Source organism: Odocoileus virginianus, chromosome 30 (genome assembly GCF_023699985.2).
Source record: "Odocoileus virginianus isolate 20LAN1187 ecotype Illinois chromosome 30, Ovbor_1.2, whole genome shotgun sequence".
NCBI classification, from domain to species: Eukaryota; Metazoa; Chordata; class Mammalia; order Artiodactyla; family Cervidae; genus Odocoileus; species Odocoileus virginianus.
In genome coordinates this window covers 10471846-10492661 of record NC_069703.1, presented here as the reverse complement: position 1 = coordinate 10492661, position 20816 = coordinate 10471846, and the positions used below count along the sequence as shown (strand labels likewise).

General features: G+C 48.8%; 1 protein-coding gene across 4 annotated transcripts in view; it reads right to left on the bottom strand.

Moving 5' to 3' along the window:
* The window catches only part of NRP2 (neuropilin 2), a 120648-nt gene extending 101833 nt beyond the window's left edge, over positions 1 to 18815 (bottom strand). The window contains exons 1-2 of one of the 4 annotated variants that reach the window (XM_020884328.2): positions 17847 to 18815; positions 2649 to 2826 (exon numbers count right to left, since the gene is read on the bottom strand). In XM_020884328.2, coding sequence (XP_020739987.2) covers positions 2649 to 2826; positions 17847 to 17919 — 251 coding nt within the window. In that variant the 5' untranslated portion in view covers positions 17920 to 18815. The remainder of the gene's footprint in view (positions 1 to 2648; positions 2827 to 17846) is intronic. The other 3 variants (XM_020884329.2, XM_020884326.2, XM_020884327.2) reach the window with 3 other exon arrangements.
* Positions 18816 to 20816: the final 2001 nt, after the last annotated feature.

Genomic DNA, 20816 nt, shown 5'->3' with positions numbered 1-20816 from the left:
AGTTCCCCCGTGTCATCCACTGAGTCAAGAGTGGATCTGGGATTAGAACTCCATCTTATGACTCTTCATCACATGAGGCGTCCATCTGGGAAACCCTCCGGTTTTCAACAAAGACTATTGGGAAACCCTCTGGTTTTCAACAAAGACTATCTCTTGTTAGGAAGGAACTGTTATGAAGGTGCAAAGGCGTCCTAGGATGATAACAAGGACACTGATTCACTGAATTTCCCAACCTAGCTCTGGTTAGAGAGGAGCTTGTCTCCTCCATGAGGAAGTGAGGGCCCAGACTGAGGCCTGCCCTTGGTACACCTCCTGCTAGCTGTCTCCTCTGTCAATTCATCAGTATTCACAGTGCCTTGGTCACAAGGAATGCTCAGACTATTTATTAATCATAAGGGGCCACTGAAACTCATCAGAGCCATGGCACATTCTAGGCACTCTATTTAGAGCAAGACATGATCGTTGGCGGGCTTGTGGTAAAGAATTCACTTGCAATGCAGGTTCAATCCCTGGGTCAGGAAGATCCCCTGGAGAAGGAAATGGTAACCCACCTCCAGTATTTGTGCCAGGATAATCCCATGAACAAAGGATACTGGTGGGCTTACAGTCCACAGTGTTGCAAAGAGTTAGACATGACTCAGCAACTTAACAACAACAAATGATTGTTGGCATATTCTGTCCTACAGAGAAAACTCATTTTTGTTTCAGTGAAGAAAGACTTTAAGGTGGAGCCCTCTAGATAAAGGGCATTCACACTCTTGACATAATACAGTGCTGCTCCCTACCTCACTTTAACTAATAGGGACCCTGATGTTAACACAGCATTTCTTTTTTTGTTTTTGCTTTTTTTCTTGAAATCATCCAAGACTTTTATTCTATATGCGATTTTTGTCATAGGCATATATACTGAATAGGGAATACCACTCTGAATGGGATTTTATATATTTTTACCTGATAGGAAACTAGAGGGATTACTGCTGTAAAATTATAGAAAATGTAGACTGGTTCACAGTCAGTAGGAATTTATATATGGGTATAACTAGAAAGTTCCCAATGCAGTAAAATATTTTACATTTAAATAGTTGATGGAATGTAGAACATCTTACTCTATAAGCTTCTGTAGCTACACGTATCCATAGAAAAAAAGATAGCACTAAGTTGTGTCTGACTCATGCTCAGCACTCATAGACTGTAGCCTGCCAGGCTCCTCTGTCAATGGGATCCTCCAGGCAAGAACACTGGAGTGGGCTGCCATTTCCTTACTGTGACCAAAGCAATAAAGAGATAGAGATTACAGAAATTAGAAACTTTGTGAAAAGAAATTCCCTTTGATGAATTTGCTGTGTGACTCAGGGAACTGAAACCAGGGCTCAGTAACAACCGAGAGGAGTGGGATGGGGAGGGAGGTGAGTGGGATGGGGAGGGAGGTGAGTGGGATGGGGAGGGAGGTGAGTGGGATGGGGAGGGAGGCAGGAGGGAGGCTCAACTGGGAGGGGACATAGGTACACCTACGGCTGATTCACGTGGGTGTTTGGTAGAAACGAACACAATACTGTAAAACAATTATCCTTCAATTAAAATAAATAAATAAATAAAAAATTCCCTTTGATGCTCACATGGAATGAGGCTGGCTGGGAGAAGTGATGGATTCCCTAGAGGCGGCTGGGAAGACGGGATTTCTAAAGCACTCACAGATGTCAATGTCTGCCTGGTGTCTCCTAAAATCACACACTTTCAAAATGGTAGAATCAATGCTGTGAGCCCAGATGAGTGACCGGGGGTGACTTACTTTATTGCTCCGAGCTTTGGTTTTCTAATCTGCAAAATGGAAGTCATAATGATAAAGATACCAACTTCGCAGGGCCCTTGTGAGAACCGAATGGATTGATATTTATAAAAAAATTGGAAGAGTGTTAAATAAATCCAGAACATCAGTTTTGAGACTCTAACCTGTATAGCACAAATTTTGAGAATCAAGGTGCATCTCAGGCCTACCAGTATAGACTTAGATTTTTAACCCTCTTTCTATAAGGACCAGCTGCTGCTTCATAAAACAACAGCCTGACTCTCCATGGCTAAATAGAGAGGAAATCTCCACTTGGGGATCTGGCTACTGTTTTACTAAGGAAGCTGCTGCAGTTCCTCCATGTGGGAACAGCAGTAGAAATGTGGAGATCTCCAGGGGAATGCAAGAGACATGGATTCAATCCCTGGGTCAGGAAGATCCCCTGGAGAAGGAAATGGCAACCCATTCTAGTAATCTTGCCCGGAAAATTCCACGAACAGAGGAGCCTGGTGGGCCTTGCTGAGGGGAAAGTCACTCCTAAGGTCAAGAGCTGGCATGAGGTAGTCCACCCCCTGCCCCCACGTGGAATTCTCCTCCTCTATCAGCCTTTGAGTTTAGGGTGTATTCTTCATACTCTTCACTCAATACGTCTCTTACCTCCATTCTACAGGGTCAACTAGGCTTTGATTTCCTCTGAAAGAAATAAACCTCTTGAGGTTCCTTTCGGGGGCCAGGATATACCACTGTTCTGCAGGTCCTGGGGCCCCGGGGTGCTGCCACGAGGCGGCGGGTATGGCAGGAACCTGGGGAGGGGGTGGGAGGGTGCGTCTCAGGGATGTACAGGGCACAGGGCGGCGCTTACTTGCAGTCATGCTTCTCTATTTCAAAGTGAGGGTTGAAGTTGAGGACAATCTTCTGGTTGGGTTCGGGGGCGTAAACAATCCACTCGCAGTTCTGGTGGGATGGATAATCCTGGGGGTAACCCGGGGAGGTGATGTAGCCAGCGTCTTTGGAATTCAAACGACCTCCACAGGGTTGGTCTGGAAGAGAAGGCAGACAAGAACTTTAAATATGTTACAGTCTGTTTTTTTTCCTCTCCTTGTTTCTCTTCTCTACCAGTGGCTGATTAACACTGTTTTACAGACCTTTTATGGCAGTCCAAAAGACTAACCTACTTACTCATTCAGTGGAAGAGATTATTTCAGCTCATTCTCCCCCCCAGCTCACCCAGCCACACACACGGACAACACACACACACACTCTCTCTCTCCAAAATGAAAATATTCCAGAAGTCATAAATATTCCCAATTACATGGGCTGATATTAAAAAAAAAAACAAAAACTGTAAACTTAACATGCTTCCCTTCCTGTTCCTGTCTCTCCTGCGTGGCCCAACTTCTCATTCAAACCTTGCATCTCTGTCTTTATCTCATAAATCCTTCATGTTATTCGATGGTGCCTCCCAGCCCAGCCCAGCGGCCAGAAGTCAAGACTCTGGGAGTTGACAATAGTGGTTTTGTGGTGCCGACCCACAAGTAAGCCTGGTAACAATTACATGTGATACAGAGGAAGCATATTCACTTTTGGGCCAGAACAGGCCCTGGAGGGTGATTTCAGCATTTTTTTTTTTAAAGAAAGAAAAATCAAAACCCCCAAACACTTAATTCCACAGTCACCACAAATTTGATTTATTATTTCATTACACATTGAGTGGAAAAATCTGCATTAGGGAATCCAGTGGCTCTGATCTCAGAGTTTTGACAAAGGTGCTCTGTGCCTGTGTTTTCTCTGAGCTTTTATCCGCGGTCCTTCCTGCCTGGTCACCACCAGCAGAGTGTGCTGCTGCCTTGTCCAGGGGTGACCAGCCACTGGGAAGGCAGCTGCAGGGGAGAAACTGCCAACCCCCACCCGCTAGCAGTGCCCGGCTGGCGGTAAGCAGCTTCGTGGGGGCCAGGAGGGAAGCGGGCAATCTTCAAAGGCAGAAAAGGTGGGTGATGACATTTGATGCATCTTATATTTGGGAGTGAAGTTCTGTCATCCCCAGGAGGGGTTCTTGGGAAATGAGAAAGGGGGGGGTGGGTGCTTAATCCCAGAGTAGAACAGAAGACGGGAAGGCACAAGAGACCTAGAAATATTCAGAAGCCTCTCGGAGACCTTCCTAAGATGTGTGCCTCTCTTAGCATCAATCACGATTTAATATCGCCATCTGCATGGAGCAGCACGGGTCCGTCAATTATGCATTCCGGCTCAGCAGCTACCAGCCAGGATGGGGGCTTTCTCCTGTGTTCCCTCTTTGAGGAAAGGGTCATGCATTTTTTAACTCTACAGGTGCACTCTCCTCTTCCCCGTGTCGGTTGGTATTACTGTCTTCCAGACCTCTGCTTTAGATTACCAGCCTGACAGGCTTTAAATGCATAAAAGATGGGCACGCCGCACAATGGTGGTTGGGACACACAAATCCACGCAAGTAGCCTTTTAGGCATCGCGTCTCCAAGAGCTCAAACTGTGCCGCGGTCGAGCTGCCCAGAATCTAATGGATTCAGGTTCCATTTCCTACTGGGTGGAAAACAAAAGCAGGCCATTTCCTTTGGTTAGCAGAGACCACATCATCCTCTAACTAATGACCCCGCGCCCTCCCCAGGCCAGGAGGACAATGGGCCCAGCCTTCCCACCCAGGCGGAGATGAGGCCAGTGGTGGAGCTGGGTGCCACCCGTCCCCCCTGCAGCCAATCCTGCAGGCTTTCCAGGGGTCTACACCACTCAGCCACGCTGGACACCCAGCATCTTCCAAGAAGGTCAAACTGTGGCCCATTGGTCTTTGCTCATGGGAGGGAAATCGGGTTGAGAGTGGCCCTCTGAGGAAGTGGAGCTGTCTGGATTTAGATCTCCAGCTGCATGGACTAAACTGGCAGGAGAGGAAATTTTCTACTGGGTGCAGTTCCTCCGCCGGCTATTGTACTGAAACTACAGCTCTGCTCCTGGTTCACCCCAAACCACACCTTTTAACGCAGAACTCATCACAGGGCATCTGAGCTGAGCTCCTGTTTGGTCATCCAAACTCCCTCCCTCCTTTCAGCATCCCTTCCCTGTTCCCCTCCCATGACTCCTGAAAGAGGAATTTTTCTTCCTCAACTCCCTGCCTCCCAAGTTTAAGCTTTTAGTACTAAGACAGGGCACACATAATTGGCAATAAAGACAGGAAACTTCTTCATAAGAAGGTTTCGTTTCTCACCCACATCAGGAGTAATAATTTTCCGCTTAAAAAAAAAAAAAAATCAAGCTATATATATCCCATAGTGGACAGTCTACATTTCTGCTGTTAAAACTCACTTAACCAGAGGAAATAGGAGTAACTCATTTCTTTTCTCCTGTTCTTTCTTTATCTGAAGAACACCAAGGCACTTATTAAAATATTTAAGAACTCATTAAAACATCTGCTTTGCTTGCATGGAGCTAACCTTTTCAATATCCAAACATTTATAAACTCACATTCTTGTTTGGATGGCACGCACACTCAGAAACACACACACACACACACACATAGATATTGAACACACATCCGGGACACATAATTATTAGAAATTCACACTTCAGTCCTATACACACATTCACACCCTCTCATAAAATATCACACATCATTTGCACAGACATATATCCACCAAGATAAATACTAGAATCTCCATCTCTATTTTTCTTGGAGAGAACTAAATTCTTGAAATCTATCATCAGTAAAAACTGTAAAGAAAACACACTTAATTCTTCTCCACCTCCTCTTGATAACTGATCTTTCATTTCCAGGTTTGGGGACCCTTCTGAAATACAGAAGGGTCTGTCTGAAATACAAACATGCCTCCAAGAGAAATGAGCTAGATTTTCTTCTGAAGACCTGCACCATCCAGGACTCAGGAGGTCTGTGTCACGTGCCAAAAGGAACAGCGTAAATGTCCTCTATGTGTTTCAGAGAAGTCCAGCCCAGCCAAGAGGGAGTTGAACTCAAGGGCAAACGCCTTTAGGCCAATCTCCACATATAGAGTCGAGGTTGACCCCATTGAATTTTAGCTACTGAGCCTGTCTGGCAAGTTGACAAGTGACTTCTTTCTGTACTTGGTGAATACCTTACACCTGGGGCAAATTCATTCCTAAAGAGAATCAGGCAAACCCAAGCCTGGACAGTTCAGAGCAGGTTTTCTCCTATATCTGAGAGGGAAGTCTAAGGGATGGGCCGGGCCAGGTCAGGTCAGATAAAGACCTCGGAGGTCTTTGGACCATGGATGAAAGTGTCACGCGAGTGTATGCTCCTCGGTTCTTTGTCTCGTCACAACAAAAATCTGGAGTGACGGACATTAAAGCCCCTTGGCGGGTCACAGCTCTCGGAGGATAGACCATGTTATAGCTCTCAGGTCTCGAAAGGACCGTGTTATAGCTCTTAGATAAATCAGTGTTACAGCTCTATTTATTTAGATAATAGCAGGAAAATCCATCTTTGAGGCATGAGGGCACGTCGATCCAAAGACGCAAAGAGAAGAGCGCCCCATTGAGTGGGGGAGAGAGAGAGAGAAGAGGGCTTTGGCGCCTCTTTTTATGTGTTTCTCTGTCCCTAGGCCTGTCTTATGTAAATTGGGCCAGCCAGGAGTGTTGTTTGCTTTACCTGAGGTTCTCACTGCGGTCCTCGGACCTTCCTTTGTTCTATTTTCGCAGGCTTTCCCTTCCAGGTCTTTTAGCCACTGCCATTTTGGACTCTTTTTCCCTATTCTAACTACCTAACAAAAGGATTCAAGTGACACCTCTAGACATGATTGAAATCAAGGGACTACAAAGTTCTAAAGTCACAAAGGTCTGATTTAACCCCATAATGACTATTTAGGTGTTTTAATTTGACATATAAAAGGTCAGATTATTTCTGACCTTCGCATCTGTTTCATTGTTTGTTTTTCTCATGGGCTTTTGTTTGAGGCTTGCCAGGTGGCACTAGTGGAGAAGGCAGTGGCACCCCACTCCAGTACTCTTGCCCGGAAAATCCCATGGACGGAGGAGCCTGGTGGGCTGCAGTCCATGGGGTTGCTCAGAGTCGGGCATGACTGAGAGACTTCACTTTCATGCACTGGAGAAGGAAATGGCAACCCACTCCAGTATTCTTGCCTGGAGAATCCCAGGGACAGAGGAGCCTGGTGGGCTGCCGTCTGCGGGTCGCATGGAGTCGGACACGACTGAAGCGACTTAGCAGCAGCAGCAGCAGGTGGCACTAGTGGTAAAAATCCCACCTGTCAATGCAGAAGACATAAGACATGAGGGGTTCGATCCCGGGTTGGGAAGATCCCCTGGAGGACAGGATGGCAACCCACTCCAGTATTCTTGTCTGGAGAATTCCATGGACAGAGGAGTCTGGCAGGCTCCTCCAGTCCACAGGGCTGCAAAGAGTCAGACATGACTAAAGAGCCTTGTTTGTTGGTGAGCTAAGTACCATCTGATACCACCTAGGGGTACCGGTTCCTGGATCAGGTAAAGGGACTCTGGACCCATCCACTTACAATTCTAAGGCACTCTGCCAGTTTCCGAAGGAACTCGGCCTCCTATAGGACCCAATTTAAGACAAAGCACTGATTCCTTGGTAATACAGTTTTTAGGAAGTATTTGTTAAAAAGGAGTAGCAGATCTTTAAAAAAAAAATCTGGTCTGCCTCCTAAGGAAATTCAACTGGAGTTGTTTTTAAAGGAACACTGTATGGCCAGGACTTGAATGTAATCGGATTACAGCGGTTTACTTCACAATGGCCAGGTGACACCAGCTACAAACTTCAGGCTGTTCCGCACAGACCAGTCAGATCTCTCAGTGTAACTGAACTGAAGGTAAAAGCCCTCATCAAAATCGGGGTATTTAGGCTGGCTGGATACGGGACTGGAGCATCAAGCTGTTGTCAAAGGCGGGCCTGGGGAGGGGACCGGGCTACCAGGAGGGGGCGGGGCTGATGTTACCAAAGGAGGGGATGCAGGCACATGGATTCCTAACTCCCTGTGGCCTGCTTGTGTCTCAGTTTCCTACACTGTAATTCCGAGAGCGGCCGCAATTGACTGTGTCGTTTTCAAAGTTCTTTTTTAGAAGTGTTTGTTTTTCCCTTGATCAAAACTGGACCCAGAACTCCAAAGTGCAAAGCCACTAAAAGTGAAGCCCTTCTTGGGTGTGGGCACAGATGGTGACAGAATCAGTGCAGTATGCCTGCCTTGGAGCCGCTCCCCGCCTTTCTGATGGAGCTTCTCTACAAGGACTTCGGGGCTTCCTGGCACTGGGTTTGAAACCCATTAGATCTCAGTTCCCTTGTTACTTTCAAATGCCACAGAAAAGAGAATAAGTACAAGGATCAGAACACATTATATATATATATCTGAGGGCACTTGATGGAGAAAAACAGTCTCATTTCATCCCCAAATAATACATTCACAGCACAGACTCATCCTATTACCATAGCATTGTTTTCATTTAATTATTAGTAGGAAAGAAAAGAAGAAGCCCTTTCTATGACTTCAAAAGAGAGAAGGCTGTCACTTTGTTAACTAGTCAGGAGCCTTGTATGAAAGTATGATCTCGCCACTGGAAAGCTGTGTGTGTGACCTTGGGTAGTTAGTAAACCACTCTGAGCCTTTATTTTCCCATCTATAATGAGGGGAGTGGTGCTAAAGTTCAGGTCCAGTTCTAAATTTCATAGCCTGTATACCTATGGAAGGGGAAAATCCTATAACCCACAGATGAACCTCTAATTAAAAAGATTCTCTATCCTCCTAGATAACAAGATATTTATGCAAGGTGTTGATTGTATTTCATCTGCTTGGTAAGCCTGAAACAAAACTCTAGGATTCTTCAGTGAATGCATCTGTCTTGCATTATGGAGAGTTTAAATGTCTCTTTCAATCACATTAGCTCTACTGACGTGAGCTTCTTTTCTTAACTGAGTCTGTGGCTGTATATTTATAAATATAAGGCATACACAGTTCTGTGTGTGAGCTTCTCAACAATGATGCATGAAAAGAAAACAGAGAAATAGTTTCTTCCAATATCTCACGCAGATCTTCTAAGTCCTGTGCTCAGGGTTTGAACCAAATTTTGCTCACTAACCTTGAATAAGCTTCTTTTAAAGTGATCTCTGTGGGCCGAGGCTGGATTTTGTTTTATTCAAAGCGACTTCAGCCTGTCACAAGACAGTCTCATAAAAATCTGTATCTTGGCTTAAGCTGGGAAGAAATGAGCCAATCCATCAGCCCAGGAATGTGGCTGTTTGACCACTTCCTAAGGCAACTGGGAAGGGATGCAATCTATTCAATTTATGGGGCTGGGTGGCAGTGAGTGATCCACTCCTGAAGGCACAGCAAATGAAAATTCCTGTGAACTATTGCAATGAGAAAGTTCAAAATCTGAATAAAAGAACTGTCTGGGAGGGCAGGAAGGAGGGAACGGGAGAGTGGGAAAGGAAGGCAGCACTTGAGCATGGAAAAAGGAGTGAGGAATGAGGCAAACTTCCTCGTCTAAAACACCTTTGGTGAATTTACCAAGAACAGAACTGGAAATTGGGTCTGGAAACAGGCCTTTGGAACGTCTCTCCTCAATCTGGATTCTAAAAATGAACCTTCATTCAATCGTTAAAATGTAAGTTTGATGCAATTACCTCCCCTGACCTCGAATCATGCCACCTGTGGTAACCTTGTTATTTGTCATCTTATATCATAAACAAATGCAATTCCAATAGGGCAGCCAATATAATATCATTAGTTGATATTTATGTCCACTCTTTCCAGCCCTCATTGCAAATGCAATTTTGATGCCATTGATGAGAGATCTGGGATTACAATTCCTGACCATTTCAACAGACATTTGGGGAAGGAAATAGAAGAAGAATAATTTTAGGGTCTCTCCAAAAGGTAATATAATTGTTTTCATTTATTTTAATTAACAGAAGGCTTCTGTCGAAACATTCATGGCTCCCCATTGGTTAGTAAATGAAATCCAAACCCTCTGGCCTAGCAATTTGGACTTTGCATTTGGCCCAAGCTATTATTTCCAAACTTATTTGCAACTATTTGCTTCCACACTGTCTAAATGGCCATTTCTGAGTGTTCCCCAGTGTTCCTTCTCTGCTCCCTTTTCCCCGTCCCCTGCTATGCCTTTCCCAGCTCTAAACCCATCTAAATTCTCAATCCAGGTTCACATGCCACCTCCACCCTCCCTGATGCCCCAGGAGTAACCTCTTCCAGCTTCTGAGGCTGAAGCTCTTTAGCATCTTCTAAAGTGTGAGAGAACCTTATCCATGCTGCTGGACCACCTGTTCATCTTTGGCAAACCTTATGGCGTCAAACCCAGAGTCTTTGCCAAAGATCACACTCAATGAGGCTTGATGAATTAATGAGTTAATAATTGACTAGGGTAACATCAGGTGGTTCAGTGGTAAAGAATCCACCTGCCAATGCAGGAGATGTGGGTTCAGTCTCTGGGTCAGAAGATTCCCTGGAGGAGGAAATGACAACTCAATCCAGTGTTCTTGCCTAGAAAATCCCATGGACAGAGGAGTCTGGTGGGCTACAGTCCATGGGGTCGCAAAGAGTCAGACATGACTGAGCACCTATGCACGCTGACTCAGCAGGGTAATACCCAAAGTATCAGTAGGTATCACAAATTCTAAGAAAGCCTTATCACAAAGTATTCTGTGTGGCAGCCTCCACCCTTCCTTCCCAACTCACAGCTGCTATTAAATGTAAATATTTTTTACTGGCGAACCAGGAATTTAGAGGACTTGTCTGGGATAATAATACCTAGTCATAGATCAAGGTAGAGCGAGTGTGAACTCATAGGACACAGTAACCTCAGATAATGATGACGAAGTTCAAAGGACATTACACTTTAATTCTAATAATGGTAAAATTAATTTTATCTGAGGGCTTTCTTACCCCCTCATTCCATCCCCCCATCCTCCCAAGGGCAAGTTTTAGATATTTGTTTTCAGTAGCACCAAGAAGCTTCAAAGTACTACTTTATCCCTAAACTCTTGCTACATTTCAGTTCACTCCTTTCTATCCATCCTCCCCACTCAGCTCCCTTCCCCTGGCCCCCAAGATGCCTTTTAGGCACATCTGTTTTATTTTTCCCCTTTATCAAAATAAATTATTTTTGCCGCTTGGTCCAGTCATTTGCAATTCCCTTTATCTTCTTCACTGAAAGACTGGCCAGAACCCAGATCCCCGGCTATCACAGGATCTTGAGAGGCAGTGAACAGGGTATCACTGGCTGTGTGCATTAGACTGGCCAGCAGCCCCATCCAAGGCATGCTTTCCTTTTGTTATTCCCAGCCCCCTCCTTCTTTTTTTTCCTGGATTAGATCATGACTCTCTTATGAAGACCCAGAGGGAAATGGGATTATTAAGAGTCTTGCTGGGTAAAAGCTATTTTATCTTTACGACGACTTTTTGAGTTCAGCTGCTGAGGGGCCTTACTGCCAGAGTAGAAGTTATTACACATTTGGGGAGCCCCTTCCATGCGGCGCTTCTTGCTGAGTACACTTTCAGGGATGAAGGATGGAAGAGGAGGAAAAGGAAGGAGAGAGATTTAAAAAATCAGTAGAGGCGAGAACTCTGAAAGTGGAAAACCAAGGTGAAAAAAAAAGTGTAAAGAACTGATGTAAATCTAAGATGAGAATCCAGCAGAGAACATGTATCTCTGAAGAACAGGGTGCCGAGAGATTAATCTGACGCTTATAAAACCAGACAAAGGTCTAGTGGGGTAAGAGCTGAGAATGAGTAATTATTTACTGAGTTTTTTTTACAAAAGAACAAACTCATAAAAGTAACACAAACTTACCGCAAGGGTGTTAGTGTGCTTTCTGTCTTTCTATGATCACTAGATACTATTAACCCCACTGAAGCTGTTTTGAAGATTAAATGACTTCCGAACAGGCGGCTTAATATGTACTCAACAGTACCCTATGTAATCTGAAATAGCCCAACACCCTAGAAGTCAGTCAGCTATTAGGATCGAACACACTTACAGATAAAGACACTGAGGTAGACAGAAATTAGGAATTCAGGATCACTGAGCCGTCAGGTGACTGACAGGAGGTCCGGCTCTAATGCTCCAGAAGCCAGGAGGTCCGATGAAGGTCTCCCAGAACCGTGCGGTGACAACCTTACTCAATAGCATTTAGAGACAGACAAATGTTTTGCCTGTTTGAAAACTCCTTTTTCTCTCCCAATGCCAGGAATCTGTGTGTGAACAATGAGAGATGTGTTCGAGGCTGGGGTGTGAGTGGGCTGGAGGCACTTAACACCTTCTTCACTCCCAACACACAGGCGCTCTGTTCCCAGTTGTCCTGGCCCTCTTTCCTGCTTCCTGGAAACCAGGGTGTGTGTTTGGGGGGAGGGTGTGGCGGGGGTGTGAGTGGATCACTCAAGTCTGAAACTATGTGTCACAATATCAGAGGGTTTTTTTTTTTTTCCCCCTGGCAGTTTCCACTTCTCTCCTGTCTCCTCAATCCCAGTCTTCTCCATCCTAAATGCCACGGTTGTTATTGTTCTACTGGAGAGGAGCAGCAGTTTCAGAGATGGGGGATTTATTTTTATAGCACAGCTGGTCTGCCAAAGGTCACATAATTTGGCAATGTTCCCAGTGGTTAAAAATTAATTTCTCCTTATTAATACAACCAAGGTCCCATAGGATCGGAGCTCAGCCTTATCTAAACTTGACAGCTTCCTAAACCTTTAGAAGATGCTTTCTCCTGGAGGGCCAGCCACACTACAAGGCCACTGTGTCCTGGAATCCACCCCTACTGATTCCTATTAGGTAATGAGCCCATTAAGCCCTTCAGCCATTTCTCATAGAGGCAGCTAAAGCTTTGGAAAAGGCTGTGGGTTCTCCAGGACAAATGTTCACAATGTCTTCCAGGTATGAGTTAAAAAAAAAAAAGTTAATGCCTTACTTGGAAGGAATCATACAAAAACTTTTAAGGATCAAAAACAAGTATGGCACACAAGGAGGGTGTCTCAAAGACTATCCAGTGGCAAGTGATGGTCAGATGATAAAACACCTCAAATATGCTAATGATACTACAAACTACTGCCCAGACATCACCTTCCAAGTCTTTTCTCCTCAGTGCAAGAAATTAAAAAGGTATTATGCCTCTGCTCTGTTTTTGAAAAAAGGAAAGTCTTGTCTCTAATTTCCTAAAGTCTTTCCAAACAGGACTTTTGGGGAATATATTCTGAAAACTCTTTACCAATGAACCTGGATCTGACTTCTGTCAGCTCAGAACTGTCTCACACTTGGGTCACCCAAAGACAGCTCAATTCTCTTGAGTGCTTTAATAAGCATTGAGGCAAACGACAAACACCAGACAGGATGCTCAGAACCATCCAGCCCCTGGTGTCTCTCCCAACTGACCCCCCCACAGCCCTCTCCCCAGCTGTTATTCGCTTTCATGCCTCATTGCTTATGAATTGGCATTTGAACTCCTAGTCTCCTCTACACTGTGAAGGCAGGAACTGGCCTTTCAGGTGCAGAACATGAACTATACAGTACGAGATGCCAGCCATTTGGTACACAGCAGGAATCCTGTCTGCATAGCCCAGGGTTCTAGTCACTGCAGCCTTCCAACATTTCATTTTGCCAGTTGGGCGCTCTGTGGCTTAACTGAGGTCTCCTCAGCATGATATAAAAGTCCAGACGTGCAGGGCTGCCTGGGCAGTCACAATAGGACCAGGCACAACTTGGACCAGAAGGGGCTTGCCCTGGGACCCTCGTGGGGAGCGTTTCTCTTTCCACTGTTTTGCACTGTGTGGTCTGCTGGCCACTAGCACGAGCTTCACTACCTCCAGTGGCTGTTTATGGGGTAAAATGGAGTTGGTACTCATTGAAAGCCGGCAAGAGACCAGCCCCTAAAAGTCTAGAGCAGGCCGTCTGTGCCAAACCCAGGAGTTTATAGTTCTATTTGCAAATGTTTATGCCTGCCCACAGTCATCGGGCAATTTAGGGAGACTGAAGAAAACAAAAAGGAAAACCCTCTTCAAACTCCTCTCCTCCCGAGCCTAGACCGTGGACCGCGGTTGCCTCTTTCAGGATTTGTCTGAACCCAGACCTGTCTCCCACAGCCAATTTACACCTCTTATCTGATCGTCCTGTCCAGACGGAAGGCTGAATTGACCGCTTCTGCCAGGGACCATGGCAATGGTGTTAAAACTCAACCACAGATCAAAGCTCTCCAGGCAAGGGGCTGGTAGGGGTAGGAGGCGGAGGTAGGGGTGGGGGTTGGGGGTGGGGGTTGATAGTTACAGGGTCCGTGTTCTTTTGGCCCCAAGCGATGAGACCCGAAGGCTGGGAAACGTCAGGGCTGGGAGTTACCATCATCTGAAGGAACCCATTGTCAGGGCCTGATGATTTCCTAGCAAAACCCAGTTCCCCGCAGACCACGAGATTAAGTCTAGCAAAGGGGAGTTTCGTGGCCAGGCGCTGACCATGAATGGCCAGCGCCAGGGGGCTCTCCTCACTGTCTGAAACCGAAAGGAGGGGAGGTGGTGGGAGGGAGGCGAGCGGTGAGCACCGGCCAATCAACCCGAGCGCCGATCTCCTTCCCCTTTCAGAGAAATTCGGCCGGAGCCGCAGAAGCGGTGACACAGTGGAGCCGGGTCCCCTAAACTTGGCTGGGAAAGCTGATAACCATCCCCATAACGCCCTGGTTCCCGGAGGGGCGCGCGGTTCCTTCCACCAGCCCCAACCCCGGCAGCCCTGGACCTCAGCTCGGCAGATGCCCCCCACCCATCCGCCGGGACTTCAGCTCCGCGGATGCCCCCCACTCAGTCGCTGGGCGCCAGGGCGGGACCTGGTGGGGAAAACCGCGGTGCGCTAGCCCCAGGCGAAGGGCGCGGGCAGCCGGTTAATCACAGCTCGCCTCGCCTCCATTAACTTCTGTTGATATTAAAAAGAAATCAATCAGTGAAAATGGAGCCTTGGCCGTGACTATTTCTTTTTCTCCAGTGGAAAAGCAAAGAGCGAGGCGGTGGCGGAGGGGAGGCGGAACTCGCCGGCGACTGCAGAGGATTCTCCCAGGCCGAAGACCGCAGAGGAGACTTAACTTTCTGGCAGTGGGCAGTGCTGAGGAAATGCCGCAGCCTGCTCCCTGGGGGTGTCCTTAGTGTGAGGAGGAGGGGACAAAGCTGGAGGAGTTGGAGGCGGCCCACTTAACCGGGCTGGAGCTCCGGTTTTGCTTTCTCTGGGAATATTTTTGCCTAATAGAATGTTTATGGATCGCTCGGCTGCTTCTACTGCGTAGCCCAAACAAATCGATGCGGCGTTAGAGACGGCTGGGGGTAGGGTTGGGGAGGGCAGGCTGGGGGGCCACCACGTCCCCACCACGTGCAATGCCTGCGCGCCGCGTGCTCTTCACCTGTTCGCGCGCACCGGCGGGCGCCCGCCGCGCAGCGCTACTAAAGTTGCGCGCATTCCCGCGGCTCAAGCTGCCTCCCTTCTGCCTCCAACCTCAGGTCCGAATCCCACCCCGGCTTTCCGCCACCAGCTCGGCCAGCGCTCCGGCCCCCAGCCCCTCGGAGTCGGCTCTCTTGGGGCGGCGGGGGAACTGCAGCGCAGAGTGGAGTGCAGGAGGGGGCGCTCCCCGCAGGGCCTTCGGAGCGTCCCCCGAGTTCCCGAGCGGGGGTAGGAGGGCGGCGGCGCTGTGATCCGGCAGGGCGGCCGGCGTGGCAAGGACTGGGGCAGCCTAGTGCGCGACGCCCACTCAGCTCCCAGCCTCCAGCCAGTGCGAGAGGCCACGCGCCGTGGCCACGAGGTTATTTGCTCAATTGCTCCCCGGCTTGCTCCTTCCGCCCTTCTCCCCACCCCACCCCAACTGGTCAGAGTGGGTTTCAACCGTCGCTGCAGGCTGGGCCCGGCCCCCTCTCGGCCGGCGCGCACCGGGTGAGTCAGAGGTCTAGCTCGGCCTCGCCCTTTGCTACCCGCTGCCAGCTCCCCCGGTGCCAGTCGGCTGTTCCGACCAAAAGCCCTAGCAGCCGGCGGTTCGCGATCGCCTTTTCCGGGGGCTGCAGAATATCCACCCCGGGCGGGCCCCAGCTCCGCGTCCCGTAGGGAGATCCCACCCTGGGTCCGAGGCTGCCTGAGGCCTCAGAGAGGGTGACCAGCCCGCGCTCCCGCCTCTGGGCTTCTCTAGAAGTGACGCAGCGCGGCCCGGGGCCGGGGTGGGAGGGGGCTCTGCGGAGAGCGCGGGAGGCAGGTGGCAGAGCCGAAGTGGGTTTGAGCGGGTGTCGCGCACACACGTACACACTCCGCGCAGCGCTCGGGGACAGATGTGAGAACATCTGGGGGTACGAGGTGGCCCCTGAGTCTTTACGACCCCTCCCGCTCCGCACAGCACACAGCACCTGAAGTTGTGTGTGTGTGTGCGTGCCAATGTGTACGCCAGTGTGCGCGCACCCGGGCCTACCGGAGTCCGTGCCTGAATACATAATGTACCGTGGGCATCCTCGCCGCGCGCGCACGCGGACACACACACACACACACACACAGCGAATCACACAAACATCCATAATTTATGCCGCTTTCAGGTCTGTGGGAGGTAATTTAATTTCGCCTCAAGCTGGGAATTTAGAATTAAGAGAACGGGGAACTGAAAGCCACAGGAAATTTCCCCAAGTGGGACCTGCACCCATCTCTTTGATACGATTTGCGGCTGCTCTGAAGACCATTAATGGCAGAGAAGAAAACAGCAAACGTGTGGGTCTGGAGAGTAAGGGCGTTCACGTATCTTTCTTTCCCTCAAATAAACAGCCACGCTTCAAGTGGGGCGCGTGCCTGTGTTGGGGAGTGAGAATCAGAGCCCCCGGCTCCCGCAGGATCCACTAACCCGCTGTGATGGGGAGGACCCGGGAGGCTGCCAGGGGCTCGTGCTAACGCTGCGGTGGCAGCCTTAGACGTGCCTCCGGGTAAGGGCACTCCAGGAAGCGTTTTTCTCCTCTCTCTTTTCTCCATTTCCTCCAGGGATGCTTTCCCCACTCTCCATCACCTGTAGCAGCTTTTAAGAGTTTTGTCAGATTCCAGAGACTCTTGTCAGAGGGGAGAGAGGCTCAGCCCGGAAAGTGGTGTGGGGAAGCAAGAACGTGCCCCACTGGATTTTCTGGAACCAGAGAGCCCTTCTCAGAAAGAGCAGTGCCCCTGGCCAGCCTCCACTCCCTCCCCCCGTCCACCCCCCCAAATACTTGCCTCAGACCCTTCTGGGCCTTGCAGTGCTATCTCTGCAGTCTGTCCACACACCCTTTTTGGCAGTGGTTGAGAACAAATTCTACCCAAAAGTTTCTAACCACTTCACAAGAGTGAGAGACCTTTGAGGGCCAGGCAGTTTGTTTTATCTAATACTAGTTTTAAAAAGAACATATGATATACTTCCCCCAGAAAATATATGGAGGCAGGAAAGAGAACTGGACGACCAACCGCCTTGGTTGGCAGCATCGCCCAGCCCGGAGCCCAGCCACGAGACAACTTGCTCCATCAGCCTGAGCCCAATGATTCGGAGGCTCATCCACACATTCTGCAAAGAAGCCACAGCATTGGAAAACCCAAACTAGATTCTTGTATTTCCCAAGCCCTTCAGTTAACATTGCTCAATGTAGCTAAGTGGAGGGAATGCAAATGATTTATATTTCGCTGGCTAGGTTGAAGAAACTCATGGGAGATGTGTTCTGCTTCAAGACAGGGGAAAAAAATCCCCCAAAACTGTAATGCAAAGGCTTTGTAGTATTTTTAAACCTTTGATTCAGTCCATATGTGACATCTGAACACCGCCAAATTCTGTCTATGTTTCAAAACACACACACAGTCACATACTCCTAGCAGGAAAGAAAAGTTGGGTTTTAGCAGCAGTGGTGGTATAGGGAGGGCCGACTGGGATCTCTCTAAATTATTCAGTATTGGGCGATCCTCCTTCTCTTGCCATTGCGTGTGGCCCCCTGCGTTAGCAGTTGTTTTTAAAGGTAAAGGCATGCTGAAATGAATTTAAAAAAAAACACCAAAAAACTTTCGGGGGGCTTACCTGCTTGGCCTCTCACTTCATGTCCTGAAAAGTAGAGAGCTAGGAAAATCCAGGTGAGAGGAAACATATCCATTTTGGAGAAGGTTTTCTCCAGAGCTGTTTTTGTAGATTTCTTGTTTAACGATGTCTCTGTTTTTCGCTCGTGTTCTTCCTTAGTGTCCTCTGCAAAGGTTCCTATCGGTCAGTGTTTCGCTCCTGAGTCCTGGCGGCCTGTCGTCACCTTTCTTCTTGCTGGGTCCCCACCTCACCAGGAGGAGGGTAGCTCTTGAAATCAGCAAAGAGGGAGCAAGCCGGGAAGAGAGGATGGGTTTCCTCTCTTAAAAACAAAACGCATCTATGTCCTCTCCAGTTCCTCAAAGTATCATTTCCTTTATCCTACAACATTCCCGAGTATTTCCCGTTAGCCAAGCGTAAAAAATAAAAATAAAAAAAGAATAAAAATACAAGCCAGGACTTGCCTTGGGCATCACACGGCCCCCAGGCAGCTGTGTGATCTCAGAGGCGTACACTGACATACATCCCTCCGCACTGGGGACCGGCACGCGGGCGGAGGCACAGACCGCCGGACGGCCGGAGCGCGAGGCGGCCGCCCAGCTCTCGCCCTCGCCGGGTTCCCCTAGCAGGAGCCTCCCCTAACGGCTACACCCGCTTGGCCAGCCTCGCGAGGGGAGTCTGAGGAAGGAAGCTGCTGCTGCTGCGGCTGCGGCTGCTGTGGCTGCTGGTGGTGCGGCGGCGGCGGCGGCGGCTGGGATCGCCTGGGAGTGAGCGAGCCCCTCTCCGAGTTCGCCCGCGCCCGCCCTCACCTCCACCTCGCCCAGCGCCCGGCAGAGTGTCTGCGCGTCTGAGGATGTGCTGGGGGCGGGCTGCGGGCTTGTGCCTAGCTCGCGTTCTCTGCTTCCCCTCCGGCTCCCCCCGCTGCCTTTTCAGGCCGAGCAGCATGTGGATGTCAGAGCCGCGGCAGAGCTATCCGATTACGCGCCGGCTCAGGGCCCGCCCCTTCTGTGTTCCTGATTAAAGAGGCAGCCGCGGAGACGCGCGGCGCAGAGGCGAGTGCCGCGGCACCCAGCTCGGGCGGGGCGGCGGCGGTTTTCCTCCGGCAGCGGACGGATCAAAGTTAAGGCAGCTCCCCCCTCAAGCCACCCACCTTCCACACAGCACCTCCCGCCCACCCTGGCACCACCGCGGCCGGGTTTCGCCAGGCCGCCCGTGCGTAATGCCCTGCCGAAGGAGCGCCCCCGGGCACCTCCCGGGCGCGCTGCCCTTGGCCGCTTGGCCCCCGTCCGAGGGAGACTCCGCGGGAAACGGAGGAAATTCTTGTGCCCCCCGGCCCCGATTCCCCGACTCCGGTGCCACACACGTAGAGCCCAGCACAATGCCACGCGCAATGGCGTTACAAGAGGAGGTGGCGAACGGTGTTGGGAGCGGGGAACCCGGCGCAGCTCAGCCATGCGTTCGCACAGGCAGCAGTGCGTGGCGGCGACACGGGCTCAGCCCTGGCTGAATAAAACCCCAAACACTCCTTGCGTTTACTCCTCAGATCCTTTGTTGTGTCCCAAACAGACTCCTCTGTGCGTGAGGATTGAGTTTTCCCTGTGTTCCTAACTTGTAACTATCAGAAGAGGAAAGACGTTCTTCAAAGCAATTTTTCAGGTAATTAAATTGGATTCCGCCAACCCTCCACAAAAATGTCCAGGTAGGAAGACTTCTTCTCAAAATGCTACAGAAACTACTTCTGTTCACATTTTCCCCGTGGAAATGTGGTCACACCACCGAGAGAAAGAAAACAGCATTATGCCAACTATTTTTTAAATGGAGGCGTGAAAACTGTTTAGAGGGAGCCTCGAGCTAACCGTTGGGAAAACACTTGTATTTTTGTTTCGAAGGATGTCTTTGTGGGTTCCAAACTGTCTTGCTTCACTGGGCACCTATTACTACAGTATCATAAAGACTCAAACAGAAACAGTCTAACTCTGCGTATACCTTTTCTGCCACTCCGAAGATTAAGAAAAATAAAGTTTTGGTGACAAGAAACACACACACATCTGACTATTCCATTTATTTCTTTGCCTGTGCTGGCGGATTCTTCTGGGTGGTTTTCCTCCTTATCTGGACTTGCCATTAGCTTTGTTTATCACTTTTAGTGTCTGAAAAATCTGTAACTCCCACTTAACTGTTATTTACACTGAGATAACCAAAACAAAATTGAATCAGAAGTCATTTGCAAATAGTTGCGCCAAGCCGTGCAAGGACTTGACGGTGCTGTGTAAATCCACAGGCTGCATATCACACTGTTAATCTCAGACGCCTGGCTTGAAAGGGCATTTAACCGAGGCCTGGTGAGTTCTTCCAATGTGCATATTCCCAGACTGGCCCAAAGACCACCTCTCATTCCTTTCATTTTTTCCCCTCCTCTCCCCTTCCTTCTTTCCCTCCTTTCTTCCTGGCCTTGAGAGCACATCCATATTATTGAAAACTCCAAATTTATTATTTTTTCCTGTTTAAATGTCAGTTGTAAAGAAAGACCACTGCTCCCCCAGTGTTTAATGGAGTAGAGAGGCAGTCTGGAGTTTGAACCTCAATTTGAGATCTCAGCTTCTGTCACTGACAAGTTACTCGGTTAGGGACATTACCGACAGTGACAGAGGCCAGCCCTTTAGAATCATTTCCTCCTACCAACCAACCTAGCAAGTGCTCAACAGGGAAGAATTCTGTTTCTGAGAACATTATAGCCAGAGTTCAGATGAAGGGGAGACAGAAAGTAAAAGTAAACTGAAGCCCATTGGGAAACTGTAAGAATGAAATTCTGGACTTCTGCTCTTAGGGTCTCAGGGCTGAAGCTCCCCATGAGGCTGCTTTGAGGGTCTCGTATGGCAGGGAGAAGGGTCAGTTTCAGTGTTCTGTTCCTGGACTTGATTTCCAGTCATGGATTTTAATTTTACAGAGGCATTATTAAGAAGGGGCTAACTCACT